Source organism: Schistocerca serialis, chromosome 9 (genome assembly GCF_023864345.2).
Source record: "Schistocerca serialis cubense isolate TAMUIC-IGC-003099 chromosome 9, iqSchSeri2.2, whole genome shotgun sequence".
Lineage (NCBI taxonomy): Eukaryota > Metazoa > Arthropoda > Insecta > Orthoptera > Acrididae > Schistocerca > Schistocerca serialis.
The window spans coordinates 203,355,751-203,381,390 of record NC_064646.1 but is presented as its reverse complement, the minus strand read 5'-3'; the positions used below and the strand labels follow the sequence as shown (position 1 = coordinate 203,381,390).

Genomic DNA, 25,640 nt, shown 5'->3' with positions numbered 1-25,640 from the left:
CTTGGAAGTTGGCAGTGAAGCTGGCAGCAGCAGCATCCTTCCAGCTGGACTTGTGATTCAACAGGTGATTGAAGACAGCTATGTGCTGTTGAGGGTCTACATCCATAGCCTCCCGGCACACTGGATAGCTGCAACTGATACAAGGACTGAAACTACACACTGGGCAGTTGGCAATCAGTGCTCCACAGTCAGGCGTTTGTTAAGAAGAGTGGGGTACTTATCATGGCACTTCCTGTGCACTCTGTGGTGGCGACGATGGCTATGACATCACCTGTCCTGGTTTTCTGCTGCTGTCAGCTCTCCTAATGACTTCAGACTTTCACAACTTCACCTTTCAGAGGCTCTTTTCTGCTGGTTCGGCGCCTGAATATTTATTGTTGCATTGTACCTAGCCTTCCTTATGACACTCTGCTTTGTTACTAGTATGACAATATCTCTTGACTTCCATGATGTCATTATGCAGGGTGTTTATAAATGAATATTGGGGTTTTAATGCTTTATAATATTTATAACATTAAACTTACAGTTATAAATGATATGACAAATGAAAGAGCAAGTCAAATAGTTGTGTTTGGCACCTGTGCACATGGACAGCATGCAGTGTTTCCACTGCAATCCACTAGACTTGGTTGAACTTAACCGTACTCAAGCGCTGGATAGTCCGCACGGGGCCCAATGACAGTGCTTGCTTTGCATGTTCACCCAACCTAATGCCATGCGATTTTTTCTTTTGGGGCCTGCTTTTATGTGATGATATCCACTCTGCAAATCCAATGTGGAGAAATAGTTACACTGACCCAAGTTGTCGATAGTCTCTGTTATGTTTGGTATCAGATGTGCATTGGTGATCATTCGTGCATTGAGGTATTGGTAGTCACAGCAAAACCTGTATTTTTTAGTGTTATCTGGTGACTTTATGGGATCCAAATTATGAATGCCCCCCCAGGGACTATCACTATACTCAATAATACTGTCAACTATATGCTGGTCAATAAATTCTTCCATTATCAGTTGCATACACTTTGGAACCTGATATGGGTTCTCGTATAGTGGAGCGTTATTCCCTATTGGTATTCTGTGTTGTGTATGTGGCATTGCTGGTAACAGACAACTCAGATTAAACAAATCCATGAACTGCAGTAACAGAGCTACCATTGCTTCTCTACCATTTCCCTGTATATGTCTCACTTTCTCACGTAATGCAGATGCACTGATGGTTTGCTTGCAGCAGAGATCCTCACTTGATCTGTCCATGTCATCTTCCTCTGAAACATCCTAATTAACAATTAGTTAACTCTTTGGCAGACTTTCTTTGACCCTGCCAAAATTATCAAGACTGACCGGAACCATAAAATCTCCATCCATGTCACTGACATATACTGTAGTCCTGTGTACAAAACAGTGTGACTTCTCCCATTTTTCATTAGTTTCCAATGGCTCCACAACATATAATAAATCCTCATGTAGGTCCATATCTATGCTCACCCAGACCCACTACCCTGTAAATCGCTGTATTGTATCACATGAACTGATCTTTAGTGTCTGTGTCCATGGTTTGGTTTATTGGGTACCACCTTCATGATTGGTGAGCTTTGTGACAGTGTAACACTTGTAGTTGTTGCCCCTAGTTTATGTTGCCCACCATTTACTTTGCCTAGGAAGCAACACTGCAGCTCTGCATATGCTTCTGTAGTCTTGTGTTCTACCAGGAATGCTGTCTGATGGATGAGGCATTCCATTCCCATTTAATGGCCAAGTATTAGGACGTTGCTCATTCTGTGCTTTCTTCTGACAATCACACACTATATGGCCACTTCCTCTCATTCATAACATTCAGGCTGATGTGGCCTGTGTGGCCACATCTAAAACATTTCACTTCAGAAGAAGAAACACCACGATCACCATGTAACCATATTGATCTCCTCCAATTGCTTTGCAATTCTAATGGCAGCTCGTACGTCACTTGGATTCTCCATTCTGACCTCCTTGATGTATCAGTGGAAATACCTCTTAGAAACACATCCAGAGCCCTATTCTCCACTTCATGCAGTATTACTCTATTGGCCTCCGCATTTGGTGTTAGTTCAAATGTTTGTGAGTTCAGTTTCCTAATTCTGACAGAGAAGGAGGACTTCATTGATTTGCTGTGCTTCTGTGATAGTCCATTAAGTTTTTCCATAAAGAACCTCACACTGTTTGTTTCCGATAGTGCAGTATTAGACAAGAGATGACTTTGGATGAAATTTGTAATGAATCAAATGTTAACATAAAATGTAATCTATTCCATGATAATTTCATATCCTTATTTGAAAATAGCTTTCCACATATGCTAATCAAAAGGGCATTAAACAGGTATATAAAAAGAACCATAGATCACTAGAGGGATTAAAGTATCTTGTGAAAGGAAAAGGCAAATTATCTGTTGGCCAGAACAAGTAAAGAACCTGTGGTAGTTGCACATTACAAAAACAACTCAAAATTACCAAGAAAGGTTAGTAAAATATCAAGGAAATGCACATAATGTCAAAAATCAATAATTCTGACAACCGACTTAAGGCTATGAGGAATGTAGTGAAACAAGAGACAGGACAAGCAGCCACAGAACAGGATAACACCACTATTGAACTGGATGGAAGGGCTATAAATCATGTATCACAGGTAGCAAATAATTTAATAATCATTTCTTAAATATAGTAGAAAGCTTAGGGACAACCAGTTCAAGAGAAAAATCATTGCAGTATGTTGAAAAAGTAATCTCATAAAATTCAGCCATATGGATGTATCATCAACTTCTTCTTCTGAAATTAAGAAAATTATACATTCTCTCAGAAACAAAAGGTCATCTGGTTTTCATGGTGTTTCCAGTAAGTACTAAAGATTTGTTCTCACATAATAAGCCTAGCCTTATCTGAAATATATAATGCATCTCTAATTCAAGGCAGTTTTAAAGAGAGACTGAAAAATGTCATTGTTAAACCCCTCTTGAAGAAAGGTGATAGAGAAATGTCAACAACTACCAACCTCTTTCACTGCTGGCATCATTTTCCAAAGTTTTCAAGAAGGTGATGTATTTTAAAATAGTATCTCACCTTAACAACAATATTATCTGCAATAAATCACAATTTGGTTTTCAGAATAGTTGCTCTTCTGAGAACACCATTTACATGTTTACTCACCAAATTTTACAAACAAACATTAAGTAATAAACATTGCCAGTTTGATATTTTCTGCAACCTATGTAAGGCATTTGACCGTGTGAATCACAGTATTCTCCTAGATAAATTGAAGTTTTAAGGGATTTATGGTACAGCCAACCTGTGGATAATGTCATATCCAACCAAATGAATGCAGAATGTTGTATTTAGTAATTCAGCCAAAATGCCTTATCTGCCTATGAGCATGAAGTGTATACCAGATATTGTTTGCATTTATTATTGAGAACAATGTGCAATGTTGACAGTGAGCATATTTTATCTCATTACAGTACTGTTGTTACAGATGGGAGCTGTAACCTAAGAGAATGTAATGCTGACGACAATAGGAAGAAAGGGATAGATTGCTACTCATCATAAAATGACCCACTGAATTGCAGGCAGGCACATTTAGCTTTCTGCAAAAGCCAGATTAGATAAGGAAACACAAACACACATTCACACAAGCAAGCATGCAAGCAAGGCATTCTGATCTAAGCTGTTGGAAATGGCACTCGTGTGTGCTTGCTTCTGTGAATGTGTGTGTTTTCTTTTCTGCAGAAGGCTTTGGCCAAAAGCTAAATATGTAACAATCTTTTTGTTGTCCCTGCTTGGAACTTGAGTAGCAGTCCATCGTTTTCCTAATATTGTTGATATTCCAACCTGGAGTTTCCATAGAATGCATTGCTGAGAGGCATTTGAAATTTGAACAGTAAAAATACATATTAAAAAGTTATACTGTGACAGGTTCATTTCTTTTCTAAAAGTGGTTATTGAAACAGTAGTAGTTAATGAAGCAATTGCTAGCTACAACATGTACATACACCAGTAGGCTGTTTTAAATTTCTTTATCTAAGTGTTTAAAATTTTATGTTAATTTGGTCAAAAATAGATGATAGTTCCACCAAAAATAGCTGCTAATTTTGCCAAAAAATGCTACATTTTATGTCTCTGTTAGTAATCTATGCCACAAATTCCTATCAGTCTCCTTTTACAATTTTTGCTCTCTACTACTCCTTCTACTGCAAAGTGTTTCAGAGAGTTGTAAATGTAATTCCACAAACTTGTCTATTTTAACAACAACAATTTTTTAAATTGCAAAAGGGGTATTGTTCCATAGAATCTTCCATCTCACCTGCTGAATAGTTCAATGCTAAGTCAACTGCTTCCAAGATCTTAATATTTATGGAATTAATTATATAAGAAATCATTTTTAAAAGCAATGCTTTCCTCTTACAGACTGTGATGCGAGCAGATCCTCATATTGGTTTATTACACCGTGGAACTGAGAAATTAATTGAATACAAGACATACATGCAGGCTTTACCATACTTTGATCGACTAGACTATGTTTCAACAATGTGCAATGAGCAATGTTACGCTTTAGCTGTGGAGAAGCTGTTGAATATTGAAGTACCAAGGAGAGCTAAATACATAAGAGGTTTGTAACTGGCAATACCTTCAGCTTAACTTGTTATTTGTGTGCATTCAAAAAGATACTATCCACACAAGCTGTGGAACAAATGTATGAAAGTGAGAACATAGGCTATGTGAAGAGTGAATTGTATTTTAACACTGTAGAGAAGCAGCTCACCACTGATCTTAAAGATATAAGATGTGTTTTTTATGTAAGTACCATTTTGAAACCAAAGTAAAACAAGTAGTCTTTTCTTAGTACTTTTATTTTTATATGAAAACGTGTACTTTGATCTACTTTTCTACATAATTCCCAGCAATATTTGGTATGTTTACATTTGTTTGTGAGTATTTTATATGCTTCCTCCAATTGAAAATCCTGTTGACTGTGAAATATGCCCTATGATTCATTTTCCTAGTGCTAAAGGTGTGAAAGTGGCTGAAATTACCATCAGATCAGTGAAGTGTATGGAGAAAACATTATGAGTAATGGGACGGCATGGAAACAGATGAGAGCTTTTAAAAATGGCTGTATGAATGTGCATGATGAGGAATGAAGAATATGACCTTCAGTCATTTCCGACAATTTGGTGCAGAAAGTTGTTGAAAACATGAGAGAGAACAGACAATTCATGATTTTGACATTACGTGATGAGTTTTGTCAAGTGTCAGCAAGTGTGCTTTAGGCAGTTGTTGCCTAATCACAGACAATGGTTCAATCCCGCATCTGGCCACGCTGATTTAGGTTTTCCGTGATTTCCCTAAATCGCTCCAGGCAAATGCCGGGATGGTTCCTTTGAAAGGGCACGGCCGACTTCCTTCCTCTTCCTTCCCTAATCCGATGGGACCGATGACCTCACTGTCTGGTCTCCTCCCCCAAAAAGCCAAGCCCAAACACACAGAAGATTTCTATAAGGATGGTATGCAAAAGCTGGTTGTGTGATATGATAACTGCCTTAATATTGGTGGGAATTATGTTAAAAGTAGATTAAGTACAGACTTTCACATAAAAATAAAATTGCTAAGAAAAATATTCTGGTTTTATTTGTGTTTCAAAATGGCACTTACTTAAAAAAACACACCTTGTTTTCACAAATAGAGCATTCAAGATAGAGATCTAGATCATGATTGAGATAGCTCATAATAAGTAGCTAAATCTGGAAAATACAGATGTCTCCTTCTGAGAACTTACATGTACAGGGATTTATGCAGAAGCTCTAGTATGAATGCCTGGAGATGATTTGAATGACTAAGATGTTGATAAACATCATCTAAGTGGCTCAATTTCTGGCAAAACACTTTGATTGTATCTTGGTGTGGACAGTTGTTACAGTTATGTATACTAAACCAGTCTGAACTTGGTGGAAAGAATGGACCACACTGCTTGGTGATTTACATGTATTTGTGTAGCAGCAAAACTCCTTCCCGTGGTGGGTTCAGTAATTTCACTGTTTGAGCTCATACTTCAGTATTTACTGCAATACACAACTCTGCATACAAATACTTGCAATCAACACATTAAAATTGATACTTGCAATGTTGGCACAAGCATTTGTCTGATACTGGAGATCTGCTACCCAATAACCGCTGCTTCACATCCTATCTTGCATTAATTCCAAGTAAATGGCAACTGCTTGTGTATGTTTAAATAAATGTTTAGATAAGCTTTGGTGGATCACTGATTGTTGGTTGTTGTTTTACTCACCAGTCTTATGGGTGGTATGATGCTGTTCTGTATTCTGAAATTTTCTTCATTTCAGAGCACTCTCTCGGTAATTAAAAAACCATTTACTTTGTGGTGATTTCCATGTAGGTTTTCTTTATAGGGTCTGCGTATACTACTAACTGCTAAAAACTTAAAAACAGTCCTAAGTTTTTCTACACAAATACCTCAAGATGCTAATACACACAAATTATACATATACACAAATGAATTTGTTAGTTATTTTACACTTGCTGTGTGTGTGTGTGTGTGTGTGTGTGTGTGTGTGTGTGTGTGTGTGATGTATACCTTCCATGAATCTTGGCCTTTGCCAGAGTATGATGGCTTCCATGTGCAAGTGATACAGATAGTGTACCATAGATGCAACCATAATAGAGGCGATTTGTGGAGAGAGCTGTCAGATTTGTGATTGCTGAAGATGGTCAACAGCCTTTGAGTAGCTGAAGGGGTAACAGCCTTGATGATTGACTGATCTGGCCTTGTATCACTAGCCAACATGGGTTTGTTATGTTGGTATGGTGAATAGTTGAAAGGATGGTGAAAATACAGCTGTTATTTTTCCTGAGGCCATGCAGCTCTACTGTATGGATTGATGATGATGGCATTCTCTCATTTAAAATACTTCAGTGATAAACAGTCTGCCATTCAGATCTCTGGGTGAGGACACTCAGGAAGATTTCATCACTAGCAGAAAAAAACTGGTTTTCTAGAGGTCAGAATGTGGAATGTTAGCTCCCATCATTGGGTAAGTAAGTTAGAGAATTTTTTAAAAAAGGAAATGGATAGGTTCTTGTTGGATATAGTGGAAATTAGTGAAGAGTGGTGATAGGAAGAACAGAACTTCTGGGCAAGTGAGTGCAGGGTTATAAATATAAAATCAAATAGGGGCAATGCAGGAGTAGGTCTAATAATGAGTAAGGAAATAGGAATGTAGGTAAACTACTATGAACAGTATGGTAAATGAATTGTAGTAGCCAAGATAGATGTGACACCCATGACACTAGTACAAATTTATGTTCCTACTAGTTCTACAGATGTTGAGGTGGAAAAAATGTGCGAGGGATTAAAAAAAAATTATTCAGATAGTTAAAGCAGATGAAAATTTAGTTATGATGGGATACTGCCATTTGACAGTGGGAAAAAGAACGGAAGGAAAAATGGTAGGGAGAATGGGGACTGGGGGAAAGGAATGGGAGGGGGAAGCCATTTGGTAGAATTTTGTACACAACATACTTTAATTGCAAACACTTGGCCTAAGATTGTATTTTCGCACTGCAGTGAAGTGCGCACTGATTTGAAACTTCGTGGCATATTAAAACTTTGTGCCAGACTGGGACTCGAACCTGGACAGGCATAGGTCCCAGTTTCAAGTTCCAGTCTGGCAAACAGCCGAGGATACTTGGTTTAAGAATAAGGGAAAGAGGGTTGTATAATCAGAAGAAGCCTGGAGACAATGGAAAGCATCAGATAAATTATATAACAGTGGGGCAAAGATTTTGCAAAGTGGTTTAAACTGCATAATGTTTCTAGAGGCAATTGTATCACATCAAAATTCTCAATCATGAGACAAGTATGAACTTGTGATTGAGAATGTTGATGTCACACAATGTATCTAATGAGCAATTTTAAATAATTGACATAACACTACCTTTAATAATGACAGAAAATTGAAATGTGGAAGGTGTTTTTGGAAATAAAAAAGTGTGCTCAAAATGTAAGAAAAGTTACTAAAGTGCATCCAAATGGCCACTTTGTCTCACTGCAGTTTCATTCAAATTGCATAATGCATTGGTTATTAACCGCAGTTTAAAATGAAGAAATTGCAGAAAGGTAGGAAATTAAGAAGATGGAACCTGAATAAATTGAAAGAATCAGAGATAGTTGACAATTTCAAAAGGAGCAATAGGGAACAACTGACTGAAGCAGGAGAAAGGAATAGAATAGAAAGTGAATGTGTCTCTTTGTGAGATGAAGTAGTGAAGGCAGGAGAGGATCAAGTATGCAAAAAGACAAGATCCACTAGAAATCCTTGAATAACAAACAAGATATTGAAATTAACTGAGAGAAGGAGAAAGTAAGAAAATGAAGCAGGCAAAAGGGAATGGAGATGTCTAAAAAATAATTCAGATTATCTATTCAGATTCTTTATTAGCCATTAACTACATGTGGCAGAATGGGATTTATGTTGATATTTAATAGTAGTCACTATATTTATTACTGTTCACATTATATGTACAAATAATGTATTCTATATTAACCAGTTTACAGAAATGTAGTCATAATCTGAAAACTCAATTTCTACACTACTACGATATTTTACACACTACAAGACGCACTTTTTTCTTTGAAAAATTTCCTCCAAAATTCAGGTGCATCTTATACTCAAAATTAATATAAAAATGTCCAGTGTTTGATTTAAAAAGCCCAACATAATATGACAAATTGTTAATTGCAAAAAATGAAGAAGAAATACAGAGCCCTGAGGTACACCACATTTGACTTTCTTCAAGGAAGAATACCTATTTTGAACTGATACAAATTGCCTCTTGTTATCTAGATAAGAATTAATTATTTTTAATGTTGTATTATTTATCTCATAATACTGTAGCTTGGCTGCAGAAGCGGTATTTTTTCCTTGTCAAAAATCAAGCTGTCTACTGCAAAGAAGGTTATATTTTTCAAAGTAGTTACTAAGCTGTCTGTGAGAAATTGCTTCAAATATTTTGGAAAAAACTGTGACAATAGACATGAATTTGCTGTAAATTAAAAATGGGAAAGCAGGTGTGGGTAAAGGACAAATACAAGGCTGCAGAAGCAGGCTTAATGAGGTGAAAGATAGATGCTGCCTACAGAAAAATTAAAGACACATTCAGAGAAAGGAGTAGCTGCCAGATGAATATCAAAATCTCAGTCTGCAACCCAGAATTAAACAAAGAAGGGAAAGCTGAAATGCAGAGGGAATATGTAGAAGTGATGGATACAAGATATGAACTTCAAAACAGGATCATAAAGAAGATGTTGGTGAAGATGAGATGGAATATATGATGTTGCAAGAAGATTTTGACACAGCACTGAAAGACCTCGAGTTGAAACATTGTCTGGAGTAGCCACAATTCCCTTAGAATTATTGAGATTGTTGAGAGCACCAGCTGTGACAGAACCTTTGCTCCTGGTGTGTAAGATATATGAGACTGGTGATACTCTCAGACTTGAAGAAGAATGTAATACTTTCACTATCAAAGAAGGCTGGTACTGACAGGAGTTAATGCTGACAAACCATCAGTTTAATAAATCATGGATGCAAAATTATAACATGAATCATTTATGGAAAAATAGGAAACCAAACCAGTCTGCAGTTATAAGGGTAGGAGGACATGTGAGGGAAGCAATAATTGAGAAGGGAGTGAGACAGGGTTACAGTCTGTCGTTGATGTTATTCAATCTATAAATTAAGCAAGCACTAGAGGAAACAAAGGAGAAATTTGGGAAAGAATTAAATTTCAGTTGGAAGGAATAAAAACTGAGGTTTCCATGTGACATTAAATTCAGTCAGAAGTGACAAAATTTAGCTAATTAGTTTCATGTTCCATGGATCTTTTGTATGATTAATCGTAATGGTGTGGAATGAGTCATTTCACATTCATATTACACATTCATCGGTAAATATGACTACGTGCTGATCATCTTTTTGTTTTGTTTTATTACTGTTGTAAGTTAATAATTTCTGTCATCATCTTTTATACACTACAAAATTAGAAATTATTCTACAGAAGAGAAGGATTTTTGAAGGAGAAACATTTTCAGTTTCTTTTCAAATTCTACTTTGCTATCTATTGAATAAGTAATCAAAAAATTTGGTGGCAGCATTGTGCTCCCTTTTCTGTGCTAAAGACAACCTTAATGAGGAGTAATGAAAATATGTACGTCATTGCTCCTTTTGAACAGCAGTGGATTATTTACAACAAACTTCATGAGGGAATAAATATACTGCAAAGCAGTATTTAAAATGTCTAACTCGTTAAATGTGCATCTAAAAAATGACTGTCGGAAACCTCAACATATTATTCTCACAGCACATTTTTGAGCAATGAACATTTTCATTCTTAAAGTTGACTTACCTCAGAACATTATTCCATATGACAAATTCCATATGACATAACTGAATGAGTTTTTTCCTATTAGAGTCTCATCAACATAGAAGCCTAAAAATTTTGAATATTCTGCCCTAGTTATTATTTCCTCACCATGTGTTATACTTATCAATGGCAAAGAACCTCTAGATGAGTAGAACAGAATATGTTGTGTGTTTTTAAAATTGAGAGTGAGATCATTTGCAGAAAACCACTTAAGGGGAGCCGGAGGTGCCTATGCTGCCCATGTTAAAATCACTAAGTTTGAGGAACATTTATGAATAAACTACCAAATAGAAAAAATTGACTTTTTTTTACATATAGAGTGGTTTAGTATTGCAGTCATGACAGAGGGATTTTGGAGTATCTTTTCTAGTTTCCTTCCAGTTATTTTTTTTATTAATGACCCAAATTTTTTTACAAATAATTGCTTTATAATTAAACTGAAATGAAACTACTGAACATATTGCCAAATGGCTGTGGTACAATGTAAGTTTGACCACTAGGAGTGCTGTATAAAAATTTCATCTCTCTAGCTTGAGTGGATTTTGAGAAAATGTTCCTTATATTCGAAAAATTCTAATTTACAGGAAATGGCTATCAAAGTTTCTCAATACATTCCTGCACTATAGGATGGATTATCAGGGTCTTCTTCTTCATCCTCCAAAAGCTTCCTCTTCTGTCTTCTTTTCTGGCCTGTTGTTCCATCATACTTCATATGCCTTTCTCTTCTTTCTGCTCCTCTTATCCTTTCTCTGTCAATATTTCTTAGTGCTCGTACAGTGTTCACCCCAGCTGTAAATCCTAATGCCTTCAGAACTTCACACTTCACACTGTTCCTTTGGTTGTAGGTTGCTATTGCATCATAAATGCCAAAGTGCAGTGTTTTTATGCTTACAAACACCCTTTTAGGAATTACTTTCCAAATCAAATTGTTTACGCTCTCATTAGGATTCTGCATCTTTCTGTGTAGACATTTGTGTAACAATTCTGGCTGTGCTAAGTCATGAAAAATTGGTTTTATTGCATTTATCACAGCTGCTGGCAAACCATGTTTGTGATCATAGTCCTTTTTTGCATTATATTTGCACCAGGAATCTTTTGGGCACAGGCTGTGTTGAGGGTATTCATTGGAAGAGGCAGTATGACGGAACAATTCCCACACTGCTTTTCGCATGTCACTAACATTACTAGTATTTTGCCTTATAGCATACCCATAGTATCTCTGTAGATGTTCAATCACCTCATCAGTAAGCCTGCCTCTCCCTCCTATTCTCTTTCCATCACTGAGCTTACTTGAACCCAAAGTTTGTTTGAGCCTTCGAAGCCGTGCACCCATACGCTGTTGCACATGCCCAATGCATTCCAACTTTTCAACTACAAATTCATTTCCATATGGTTTCAGTTCCTCTATAGTCTTGAAACCTTTGGAGTCACCATCCCCAAGGTAGTATTTGTACCTAATGTTGTATCTGGGAACTGAACGTTCAAAAATTTGTTTCACTCCATCCACTTCCATTGCTCCACTTGACCCACTAAAATTTGCCTCACAGGTTCCACTGTGCTCTCCTTTGATTTTATTTTTGCACCTACAATGTTTTGATAATATTGCAACATCTATCACTTTTGCACTATCACCACAAGTAGCAGTTACAACCCCATTCAGGGATTTATGACCCCTCTTTTGCCAGGAACCATCTAATGCCACTACCAAATCCCTAGAACCACCGTTCATTTCTACAGATTCCTCCACTGCTTCCTTCATGGTTTTCAAAGCCACATCTTCAACAGAGGATCCTACCAGTTCACAGTAGTACCCAAATTTGCTTGGAGGCAATGGCAAGTTCATAATACCACAAAACAGTTTACCAGCAGCAGACCCTATCCCAATGGATCGAAGACCATACACAAGTCGAACATTCACATCAAACACTCTAGATCGTCCATTTTCACCAAAGAGACTGGCATGGGAATTGTAGAAAGTCACTTGATACTTGCAACATGCACAGATTATCTTCATCTCACAAGCTAAACCAAAGTACTTTGTTATCTCTAGTCCCACTCCTACACTTGAACACATTTTGCACAGAACACTTTCTTTCAGCACAGAATATAATAATCCAATATTCAGTACTTCGTTAATATCATCACTGTCACTAACATATTCACGAAATCTGTCACTTCCACCAGTCAGCTTCTTGCTAGAAGATGTCACAGGGCTATGGCCGGCCATGTGTTGCTTAGCAGAAGAACGCACTGTTTCAGTAATTGTAGTATCGCAACTTGGTATTAGTGTTAATTTTCTTTTCCCTACATTCTTCCTCTTCTTATATACACGGTTACTAAAACGTGGCAACGTAACCAGAACAACGCTTTACACAAGAAGTATAATACTACCTACAACAGGCGCAACACTGAACTAATTCGAAACGGTAAACAGCAAAGAGACGATGTTCCGCGCTCTTAGCGTTTCATTTGTCACAGAAAACAATGTAGCCAACCCTTAAACACTCGCTGTATGTGTAACATAAGGCGCTGTATGCGTAACAGGCCGAGAAAATCCCAAGCATTTCGCCAGGAAGTCACGAGAGGGTGTTAGATGCATTCAGCGGCCACCAATTTCCTCTGCAGGCAAGGGGGAAAATGTTAATAACTCCACTTCTAGGGAAAGTAGAACAATAATTCAAAGTTTACATTAAAGAGGAATGTTCCAATTAATTTTTGGTAGCAAAAAAAAAAAAAAAAAAAAAAAAAAAAAAAAAAAAAAAAATCGTAATTATTTGGATTTGACCACCTCCGGCTCCCCTTAATAATATTTTTGAGAAGATTATTTACTGTTTCTTCTATACTATTTATGCTGTATGTATGTTTGGACTGATTACAATACTTGCATCACCTGCAAAAAGAACTAACTCCGCTTGTTGTATGTTAGACAGAAGCTTCTTTATACACGTGAGAAACAACAGTGGACTTAATGTTGACCCTTAGAGAACCCCACAAGTGATTTGTCCCATCAGAAGACTCTACCTTAGTTACATTGGTTGAATTATAAAGTTTAACTTTCTGCATTGTTTTAGTTAGGTATGACTTTGTCCATTGATTTCAGTACCATAAAAAGAAAGAAAAAAAAAGTTTACCTGGGAGAATAGACTTGGAAGGGGGATTGAACAGAGTGGTTAGCATATTGAAATGAGATTATATTATGAACATCACCAAAAGTACAACTAGGGTAATGGAATCTAGTTGTTTTTATTAATTTATTTTGATCCAGCATCAGCTGATTACAAAAAAAGTATTTATTGTTCCAGTCTTCTGGATAAATCAGAGCCTTACTTAATAGAGTTACATACTATTGCCTGGCATTGTTATCTACACAACTTTTTCTAAATTTAGTTGAGAGAACAATGTTATATATATGTGGACTATACATAAAACAATTTGCAATTGCAGTACATAGATCAAGGAATTTACAGCTTGTGACACATTATTCAGATCTGAGATTCAAATATTTGCAGTTTGTGACACAGTCTAAGATCTGAGATTCATATACTTTTAGATGGATACTCTCCCATCCTAAGAGTATACTAGATCTAGAAGCTCATCTATTGAATATACAGAATTTTTAGGAACCATAATTTTAATTTCTTTTTTAGTTCTGTAATGGGCAATTTGGAGATATTAGGATGGAAGAAATTCAGTAGTTTTACGCCTGCATAGTGAGGGCTTTTCTCTTAAGTTTTGTTCTATGAGAGATGTTGTGGGGTCACTCTCTACCTCTAGTGTTGTGATCATGTACTTCTTTATTAAGTGTTTTGTTACTGTTTACTGCCATAATGATTATTACATACAAATTATGAACAGTTAGTATTTTAAATTCATTTAACAAATTTCTGTAGGACTCCCAGGCACATTTCTTTCCCATAATTCTAAGTGCCTTCTTTTGTAGGATAAGTACACTTTTCATATTACCTTTACTGCTGGATCCCCAAAACTCTATCCCATAGCTTAAATGGGATTCAAATAGTGCAAAATATATTTCCCTCAGAGTGGTAGTATTACAGAAAGGTGTCAGTTTCCTTAGGGCATATATGGTAGTAGATAGCTTTTTGAAAATATCATTTACATGATCAGACCAGTTTAACTCTGCATCAAGTGTAAGGCCAAGAAATTTGTTCAAGTATTCTTTCTTAATGTATTATTCACCCATTAAAATTTGGTTTTCATGAGTTTTTTGCCTCCCAAGATCAAATTCAATATAGATAGATTTATTTGTGTTTAAATGTAGTTTGTTTTTATGAAAATACTGCAGCATTATGCCTGCTGCAGTAGTGGATTCCACTTCAAGCTGTGAATAGCTTGGATTTCGGCATGTTAACATGGTATCATCTGCATATAAGATAGCTGTAGTGGGGTTTGTTATAGACTGAATATTGTTGTCATAAATAATAAAAAGAAGTGGTCCTAATATTGACCCCTCTGGAATACCAAAATTTATCTCAGTGGTGTTTGATTTGTGTGCTCCCTCTGTAGTGCTATTAGACACAAACTGCTTCCTATTTGTCAAGTAGGATCTAATCAAATTATGGGCTGTGCGTTGACAGCCATTGTTCCACAGTTTGTCCAGCAATATGGTCATATCAACACAGTCAAATGCTTTTGGTAAGTCTAGAAAGATCCCTCATACATGTTCTTTAATATCTATTGCTTGAGTGCCACCTTCGATTAAGTTGGATGCTGTTGCAATGGTGGATGACCCATTGACAAACCCATACTGCCCCTTAGAAATCACTTACTTTCTCAAAAATTTTGAATGTTATTGGAAGAACAGATATGGGTCAAAAGTTTACTACTAGATTTCTGTTTCCTTTTTTTAAAATAGGCACAACTCAAGCAATTTTCAACTCATCTGGAAATAGACCATATTCCATATGAAAGTTGGTAATTGCTGATAAAGGTGATGCAATTAAATGTATACATTTCTTAAGAGTGTCCGGACTAAGACCATCATATCCTGCTGCATGAGAATTCTTTAAGCTACTCACTATTTTAATTATTTATTCTTCAGATTCAGATTCTTTATTAGTCATTCAGCATTGTTACATGCAATAGACTTCGTCAGTTCACTTAACCTATTAATTTAAAAAAAAAAGAAAAAGATTACATATTTAAGTTGATATTGGGCATTTCTAAAAATTCTTCTAATGAATAGAATGGATTAGTTAACAAGAAGTTATGAACATTGTCTTTAAATAATTTGTCAGGCTTGATTGACCCATTTTTAGACAATTTGTTATATATTTTAATTGCCATATACTTATGACTATTGTTAGTTTTAGCTAATCTATTTTGTGGCAACAGCAGAGAAGTACATGGTCTTGTATAGTAGCCATGTCTTTCATTTGTTACACTTAAATTAGGTAGTTCAGCAAGTATGTAGTTAACACTGTCAAGAATATATAAATTAATTACTGTTAAAATTCTATATTTAGTGAACAATGGTTTACAATGTGTTCTATTATCTACCTTAGCCATTACTCTGATTGCTTTCTTCTGGATCACCATAATTTCATTTATTTTTCTGCTGTTTCCCCAGAGTATTAACCCATACCTTAAAACAGATTGAAAAAAGGCAAAGTACACTGTCCTTACGTACTCAAATGTCACACAACACATCAGTCTCTTCAACAAATATATAACTCTTGACAACCTAACCACTATGTGATCATCATGAGAGTTCCATGTTAGACTGTTGTCAAGTACAATACCTAAAAACTTTGCCTTTTGTTTTTCTATTTTTGTAGTCTTTGATAGAGTGAACCACATATTCTGGGTCTTTACCTCATTTAATAGCAGACCATTGGCATTAAACCATGATGTTGCATTTTCTTTTGCCAATTTCATATCACTTACAAGGTTATCAGGTACATGGTTTACAGATAGAAAAGTTGTGTCATCTGCATACATATATGTCTTTACATCTATATTTCCTGGTAAGTCATTTATGTGTACAAGGAAAAGAAGTGGCCCCAATTTAGATCCCTGTGGCACTCCATGTTGAACCTCGAGTATGTTTGACAGATGACTTCCTGAACTCACCACCTAAGGTTACCTGTGCGTGCGCATGGTCCTCAAATGCTGCTAGAATGTCTCTGACTAAGAGCTCTATGGGATGTATAGCTGACCTTCCTTTTCTGTAACCAAACTGTGATGCACTTAACATACCATTTAGTTCTAGGTACGCATACATCTGCTTATATATTATGCCTTCAAAGACTTTTCCTAGTACTGGAATTAGTGAAATTGGTCTGTAGTTTGCAGGATCTGATTTGACACCCTTCTTAAAGACTGGAGCTACCTTGGATAGTTTGAGAGGATCAGTAAAAAACCCTTCTATGAGACACAGGTTTATAGAATATGTTAATGGTGCTGCAATGTAATGTATGATTTCTTTCAATAGATTGTTTGACATATTAAAAATATCTGTACTGTATGAATTTTTCATTTCTTTGACTATTTTAAGAACTTTATGTTGGCATACCTCTTTGAAGTGTTTCAACGATGATCCGGCCCTATTATGATTTAGGTTTGCTCTCTTCAGATAATCTATACATGTTACATTGGGTTTACTGATCAGCTTTTTGATATCATCAGCACAGCTTACAAAATATTTATTGAATGTATCTGCTGGTATTGGGACTGTCTTGTCGAAGTTTCTGACTTCACCTTTAACAGTATTAATTACTGACCAGGCTGTTTTGCATTGGTTTTTACTATTTTTTATGAAATTTGTGTTGTATCTTAGTTTTGCTAATTGCAACTCTTTCTTATACAGTTTCTTAATGATTTTTTCGAGATCCTTAATTTCATTAGAATTGTTTACTTTGGCAAGGCGCTTCAACAGCAGTAGCTTATTTTTTAGATTCTCCAGTTCTTTGGTGTACCAAAATTTACCTTTTCTTGTTTTATGGGATATCTTTTGAACAAGATGGGCTTTTAAAATACCTGTTAAGTAATTGTGGAATGTTTCATAAACTGTTTGGGCACTGGAATCACAGTTTTGAAATAATTTGTCCCAGTTTGTTATGCTCAACTGGTGTGTTAGTTTTATGAGATTGTGTTTTGTTAATATTAAGGTATTAGATTTTGTTAACTTTTGTCCAGCCTTGCTCTCATCCCCTTTTATAAAATGTCTTAACTTTACTGTTAACATGGAGTGGTCTGAGAAAACAAACTCCTTTACCTTGGTGGAGTACATATCACGAGCACAGTTGACAAAAGCATTATCCAAGCACGCTTGTAGTCTTGTTGGTTCTGAATTTACATGATGGAAGTTGTGCTGCCTTAGCATATTCAGTAACTTATTTACACTGGGTTTGTTACATGTTACATCAAAGCTTGAATTAAAGTCTCCCCCAATTACAGTTACATACTGTTTCCATTTCGTTATGTAGCAGAGTACACTGTCTAAATTATCTAAAAAAGTTTTATCATCTGAGTCAGGGGAATGGTAGATACATACTATGATAAGTTTCATTATATCACATATGATCCCGGTAATTTCAAAGTGTTTCTCTACACATGCCCAACTAAGATCTAATTCTCTACACTCTATTTCATTTGAAACATAGATAACAGTACCACCATTACGGTACTGAGATCTGCAAAATCTGTTTCCATATTTATAACCTTCTGGTACATAGTATTGTATTTGTTCTGGTTTAAGCCAATGTTCTGATAGACATAAGAAAGAATACTTATTCTGGGGCAATGACTCATCCAGAATTTCAACTTTATTTTCAAGACCCTGAATGTTTAAAAATAGGATGTTGTTGCGACTTATCTGTGAGTTAGCAGGCTGGTTTTTCACATTTTGATTTTCTTCTTGGCTTGAAACCATAAAAAATTGTCACTGAATGACACAGATGTATTTTTCCTTTGGCTCCTCCTTAAGCATTGCTGTGTTTCTGCCCCAGTCGTTGTTGGTTCTGTTACTGCTGCTGCTTCTGCTGATAATGATGGTGCTGCTGCTGTTTCACTTATTTCTGGTGTTTGTTGTTCCATAACTGCTGTGCCTTTCTGTGAATTATTAACATTTGGAGTGTTCACTTGCATTAATAAAATTTCACATTTGTCTTGGGGAGGTGTAGCTTCACTGATAGCAGATTTCACATTGGATTCTACAGGATACACACACTTCCTGTCCATGAGAGGTATGACTTTTCTATCATCACACTGCACATTTGAGATTTTATTTACAAGTTCTAAAATTTTGGTTACTATTACGTTTTTTCCAAGTACATTTAGATGGGAACCATGTGTTGTGTGAAATCTTTTCCCTAAATTGCTGATGTTCACAAATGTTACATTTTCAAACCGCTTGCAAATATTTTCCATCTCTTTATTTGCTGTTTCAATTTCTTTATTTACACAGGACCATTCTATCAAATCGTAACGGTGTGGCACTGAAAAAACAATAACATTTGTTCCTCTCAGCTCATACAGTTTTCTTTTTAGCGAGATTAAGAGATCGTTTTTTTCGTTCCTAGCTATATCATTTGATCCCACCAGGAAGATGGAAAAGTCCTTTTTGCTCAATGAGGAAATTTTTTCTTGACTCATTGACGTAGCAGCACTGAATTTTGCTCCTGGTTTTATTGTACAGTTAAAACTAAAATTCTGACTACTTGTATGCCGAAATTCAGCGGCTGTATTTCGTCCTTGGCTGTCCGCATACAGTTCAATTTTACCGGTACTTGCTGTTCCGAGATTGCCTGTTTCCTGCCTATCTTTGCAGTAAGCAAAGTCTTGTTTGGCACTATTTATTGTGTCTTTTTTGCTAACACATGTCGATATTGTCTCAGTAGAGCAGCTTAGCGGCGGAAGATTTTTCGTGAGCACTTTCGCATATGATCTTTTACTTAACTGCTGCTGAAATATTCCATGTTTTACCTTATTCACAAAGTCGTTTGGTTTTCCACATGGGACACTCGCACTGTTAACTTCACTTTCACAATCCGTAGTCGAAAGAGCTTGAAAGTAATTTTCGTTCACTATATTTATGTTTCTTTCGCCGTTTTCTGTATCTTGTATTATCTGTTTGCGTCTTTTGTACTTCACTTCCGTCCAATTCTCCGACGTATTCATACTTTCATGGCGCGAGTTTTTCATGTTCCGTTCACTTTTTTCTTCTTTAAGTTTCTTGATATCCATCTTCAAGGAACTAACAATACATTGTAAACTAGACACCCGTTCACTGAGCTTTGTAATCAAAAATATACTTCCTGACACTGGTGTTCCTCTGAATTTGTATTTATGATTTTTAAGCTGATTGTTTTTGCTGGAGCCAACAGAAGCAAAGTAGTTGAATTAATCAGGTGTTGATGAGGAAATTAGATTAGAAAATGGAACACTAAAAGTAGTAGATGAGTTTAACTATTTGGGCAGCAGAATATTGATGGTGGCTACAGTAGAGAGGACATAAAACACAGATTGCCTATAACTAGGAAATCACTTCTGAAAAGAGTAATTAGTTGACAATAAATATAAATTTAAATGTTACAAAGTCTTTTCTTAAGGATAATCATTTGGAGTGTGCCTTGTGCAATAATGAAATGTGGATGATAACAGTTCAAACAAAAAGAGAATAGAAGCTTTTGAAATGTGGTGTGGCAGAGAATACTGAAGATTAGATGGGTAGATCAATAGCAGCATCAGCATGTGCATGTATAATTCAGAAACCACCATAATAAATAGTGAGACTACTTAATAGTGAAACACAAAAACCGTACAGAGATACTTGAAGTAGTGCTGGCAGGAGTTCAACATATACCATGACACATTTTCAGTTAATTTTTAAAAATAAATAAATATAAAGCTCAACATTGTTCACAAGCTATTCCTAACTGTGAGCCTTTCTGTATCAACTGTTGTTTATCATCATCATCAGCAACAACAACAACAACAACAACAACAACAAATACAACTCTGTATGGTATACACATCAACACTATATAACCAGCCACAGTACAACATATGACACACAAGGCCGCTGCCCCCCCCCCCCCCCTCCCTCCCTTGAACTTTTGTTTTTAATATTCCATGGACAATGGTGATTGATGGTCAAAAGCAAAATTTATTGAATACATTTCCAGGGATTTTGATATTTTAATATACATTTTGAGCTGTCACTTAGGACTTGATTTCAAATTGATATCTCACATGATCTTAACACAAAACTCAAACTAAACAGTAGTTACAACTGTATGAAATTACGTACTTCTTGAAGAATAAAATTTTTGAAAATAAATTGTTGGAGCCTTTTTTTTATTATTGTGGTTAACAGTCTGCAGTATTTATTGATGTTGACTTGACTGGTACTATAGAGCTGTTTAATCTTAACGTTGTCTTCATTCATGCTGGGAACTTGAATGGAAACAACAACTGTTAAATTTAAATGGCACTGTAAAACTAGCTGAACAACTGGGAAGCTCAGATCACATTTACAGTATTAGTTGAATCCTTTGACAATACTGACTGGATTACATTCTTTGAAATTCTGAATATAGCTACCATGCTACAACAGAAGTTTGTCAAAAAACAGCCTGTGGAAACACTTAACTATATACCAAACACAGTGATGCTGCAACCCTCCACTGGGAAAGAACTAAGCTGTGTTGTGTCAACCTAAAAAATAATATCTCAGCAGATATAGATGAAGTGCATGTGTGCTTGTTGAAGGACTACATAGTTGGTATCATAGGTCCTTCAATGAACATCATAAATGAATCTTTCAATGCAGGTTGCTTCCCAAAGGCACTAAATACTGCAAAAGTCCTGCCTCTATACAGGGTGAACATTAGTAAAATCAACGAACTGCAGAGATGGATTCCTGACTGGGAATGGAGGAAAAAAGATCCTGTGAACATGTGTCGAGAAATGGACGGTGTGTGTGCAATGACAACAAACTGTCCCAGAACACAGTACACAGCTGCATCACATCCACATCACAACATGTGTTCAAAGTAGCCTCCACTGGATTGCAGGTGATTGGGTTAGTAGCAGCTGTCATGCGGGATACACCTAATTGTACTGTGCTTACACCATGTCAGCAGGCCACTTGCCAGGAGTTTATACCAGGGTTCGTCTCTATATCCTGTAGAACCTGGTCCTCCAAATCTGATGTATGCACAGCCCACTGCCTCGCTGCATGTTTGTCTCTCTGAAAGAGCCCATGAGCACACAAACACACAAAACGGGCTTGAAATTTTGTGTGATGTGGTTTGTGTCTTTGAAGATACTTGTTTTGGTATAGCTGCACTGCCTTTTGACCGTTTCCATCTGCGTTGCTATATTCAAATACCATTTCAGTTTGTTCCTGACATGAATATCAGACCATTCTGCTGCTTACACTATGCTGCACCAATCACACAGCCTGCAACACACAAGGAACACCTGGCACATGGTCTGAAGAATTGTCATTTGTCAGTGCCATCTATTGTGGCAACAATGCATTTCTGGACACATGTTCATAGGACCTTTTTTCTTCCAGTTCACGTCAGGAGTCTATCCCTGCAGTTTGTCAGTTTTATTAATGTTCACCATGTATAAGAAAGGCGACCAAGAAAATTTGCAAAATTTGGTGTCCATCTCTTTACACTCATTGTTTTTGAAAGTAATAGAAACATAATGGAAAATACAGTCAAGGATTACTTAACAAAGCACAGTCTTCTGTGTAAAGAACAGTTTAGTTTCAGGTCTTGTAAAAGAACAGGATCAGCAATAGCTCTATTTACAAATATTGTAGAACCACTAGACAAAGATCATAAAACACACTTTTACCTTGAATTTACCAAAACATTTGGTACAGTCGACCACACAGTTCTGCTGAATAAACTGGATGCCATTGGAATAAGGGGGTTAGCAAATGAATGGTTTCATTCTTGCCTGAAAAACAAGAGTGCAGTGGGTGAGGTCTCTTAAACACACTCCAATCATACCATAAAACACCCTTCTTATTTATTTATTTATTTCATTCGTGTTCTGTAGACCCATTAGCGATAAATTGCTTGGGTGTAGAACGTGTCATTTACATAGATTTGAGACATTTGTTTATAATAGTAGGTTGTACAATGAATAATATATTACATAGAAAAAATGTTTATAAGAATTGTTTTTTTGTAAAAGTTACAAATTACATTGAACAGACTTACAATAGATCAAAATCAATCCACATATTCTCATACATAAATTCATCCAGTGAGTAAATTGTTTTACTTAGAAGATACTGTTTAAGTTGATCTTTAAAAATAGGTAGATCAGTATCTGACATTTTTATTGCCTGAGGGAGAGCATTAAATATTTTTATGCAAGAGTAGTGTACTCCTTTTTGCACCATACTTAGATTCTTTTGCTCAAGATGTAGATCATTTTTTACCCTAGTGTCATAGTTATGATACATGCTGTTCATTTCAAAAAGGGAGTGGTTTTTACACAAGAAACACATGAGAGAGAAAATGTACTGAGATACTGTTGTGAATATTCTCAGTTCTTGAAAGAGTTTTCTGCAGGAATGTCTGTAATTGACACCACACAGAATCCTACTGACCCTTTTCTGGGCTATGAGGATTTTGTTTGCCTTTGGCTGGTTTCCCCAGAATATAATTCCATAGGCCATCAGGGCATGAAAATAACCAAAATAGGTAGCTTTCAAATTATTTAAGTCACTGAAGGAAGCAATGGCACGAATAGCGTAAATTGCTGAGCTTAGTTTTTTATATAGGTAAGGAATTTGTAAGGACCAGTTTAGATTGCTATTAACAAGTAGACTCAGGAACTTTGTTGACTCCACTCTTGCTAAATTCCCATCATTATATTTAACTTTAATCTCCCCTTCGATATTTTGGCTTGTATGGAATTGAATCAATTGAGTTTTTTCAAAATTTAGTGATAATCCATTAGAAGTAAACCAGTTAAAGGTCTCCTGAAAAATTTCATTTACAGTGATTTCAAGATTTGTTGAATTGTCTACCAGAATCGTCGTGTCATCGGCAAACAAAGTAAATTTTATCTTAGCCGTTGTACACATTGGAAGGTCATTTATGAAAATAAGGAAAAGTAGAGGACCCAGAATAGAGCCTTGTGCAACTCCACAGTTTATTGTGCCCCAAGAAGAGGACACTGGTTCCCCATTAGTGTCATTTACCATGACTTTCTGTTTCTGGTCCTTTAAATAGGAGACAAGCCACATCCCTGCTTCTCCAGTTAACCCATAAAATTCTGCCTTTCTTTGAAAAATCTCATGGTTCACGCAATCGAACACCTTAGAAAGGTCACAAAAAATTCCAGTTCGAGACATTTTATTATTGATTGATTCAAGAATTGCATTGGTGAAAGAATATATTGCATCTTCTGTTGAGATGTTTTTCTGGAAACCGAATTGACTTTTATTGAGAATATTGTATTTACTAAAATGTTCAAGAATCCTTTTGTGTACAAGTTTCTTGAGAATCTTGGAGAAACAAGTTAAGAGTGAAATAGGACGATAATTGGTTACTTCGTTTCTGTCACCCTTCTTGTACAATGGTTTCACCACTGCATATTTAAGTCTATGAGGGACAATTCCTAGTCTCAGTGATTCATTAAAGATATGGCACAGGACCTGACAAATGAAAATGTGTGTGTGTTTCAACACTATGATGGAAATACCATCAATACCAGTTGAATTTTTGTTTTTCATGGTCCTTATTATCTTATTAATTTCCTCAACAGTGACAGGAGACATGCTAATCTGGGGTGTTGCACTAAGTCCACTTCTTTGTAAAAGATTCAGAGCCTCATTTATAGAACCATTACACCCTATTTTATCTGCTGCAGTCAAAAAATGCTTGTTGAAAATTTTTGCAACATTTTCACCTTTATCAATGATATTCCCATTATGTCTAACTTCAATATTTTCTGCATCGTTTGAGTAACTACCAGTTTCTCTTTTAATAATACCCCAGATGGTTTTTATTTTGTTGCCAGAATTATCTATTTCTGGTTTGATTAACATACTTTTTGCCTTTATCAGAACTTCATTTAAGATCTTGCAGTACCTTTTATAATGAGCTCTTATTTCAGGATCATTAGTATTTCTGAGAGAAACATAAAGCACTCTTTTAGTCCCACATGATGTTTTTATACCTTTTGTGAGCCACTGTTTGCTGGTGTGGCGTAGAGCGCCATAAATATCAATATTTGTTCAGTGTATAAGTGTGCTATCTTTGAGGAGAGAGCTTTGGGAGGATGTTGGCCGCTAACGGCAGTTAGCATCCAGACTTGTATCTGTGTAGAAGCGAAGTGCTAATAAATCTGTATCTGAGAGAATTCTAGTTGTTTACCTACAACTATATCGTATTCCCTCACTGGTGACCCCACTTTTTGTGTAATACGCGTCCGAGTTACCGCCCGAAGGTTATTTACTCGCCTACCGCGTCGGGTTTCTTTGCGATCACGAGGGCCGTTGTTCAGCTTCAGACAATGGCCTTTCAGCACTCACCGCCGCCCCAATTTCAGCAACATCTCTCCAGCATTCCTGCCTTCAGCCCGAACATGCAGTGGAATTCATCGAGTGCCGCCAGTTTCTTCCAACTGCCAACGGTCGCGGACTCTGCCTTTGTTAGCCTAGACCTTTCCACATGTTGTTTGGAACATCCCTACTCCTGTGTCGAATGCACAATTCAATACAGTTCATGGCATCAAGCGAAGTTTTGCTACTTTGGAAAATCCAGTAGTAAATTCAAACTCAAATCAGTTCCCACCACATGTGTATCCTTCCGCGCCGCCTAGTCAACAGGTGCTTAATGCTTGCCAAACAGCAAATATCACACCGAGTGTGCATCCTAGTGGACATGTGTGGGATCCTTGTGTTACTTCTAATCATGTCAATAATTCTGTGCTGGACAGTAATTACCCAGACATCAACCAGCCTCACCACTCACGGTCGAGTGAATACAGTGTGCATAACGGACATTCACCAGCGTGCTTAAGTACTTGTGGCTTCTCTCTGAGCTACCATGTCAATGAGAATGCACATTTTGACTACGATCCTCACACTATTCGAGCGTCCGTTGCTTCTTTGCCGCCCCCCCGGCGTCAAGTGAATTTCGCGATACCCGCATTACGGGACACCAATAATTCGGA

At 36.5% G+C, this 25,640-nt stretch overlaps 1 protein-coding gene across 5 annotated transcripts in view; it reads left to right on the top strand.

Moving 5' to 3' along the window:
• The window catches only part of LOC126419339 (NADH-ubiquinone oxidoreductase 49 kDa subunit-like), a 184,537-nt gene that overhangs the window by 78,834 nt on the left and 80,063 nt on the right, over positions 1-25,640 (top strand). For all 5 annotated transcript variants that reach the window (XM_050086524.1, XM_050086522.1, XM_050086520.1 and 2 more), the window contains one exon: positions 4,431-4,632. In XM_050086524.1, coding sequence (XP_049942481.1) covers positions 4,431-4,632 — 202 coding nt within the window. The remainder of the gene's footprint in view (positions 1-4,430; positions 4,633-25,640) is intronic.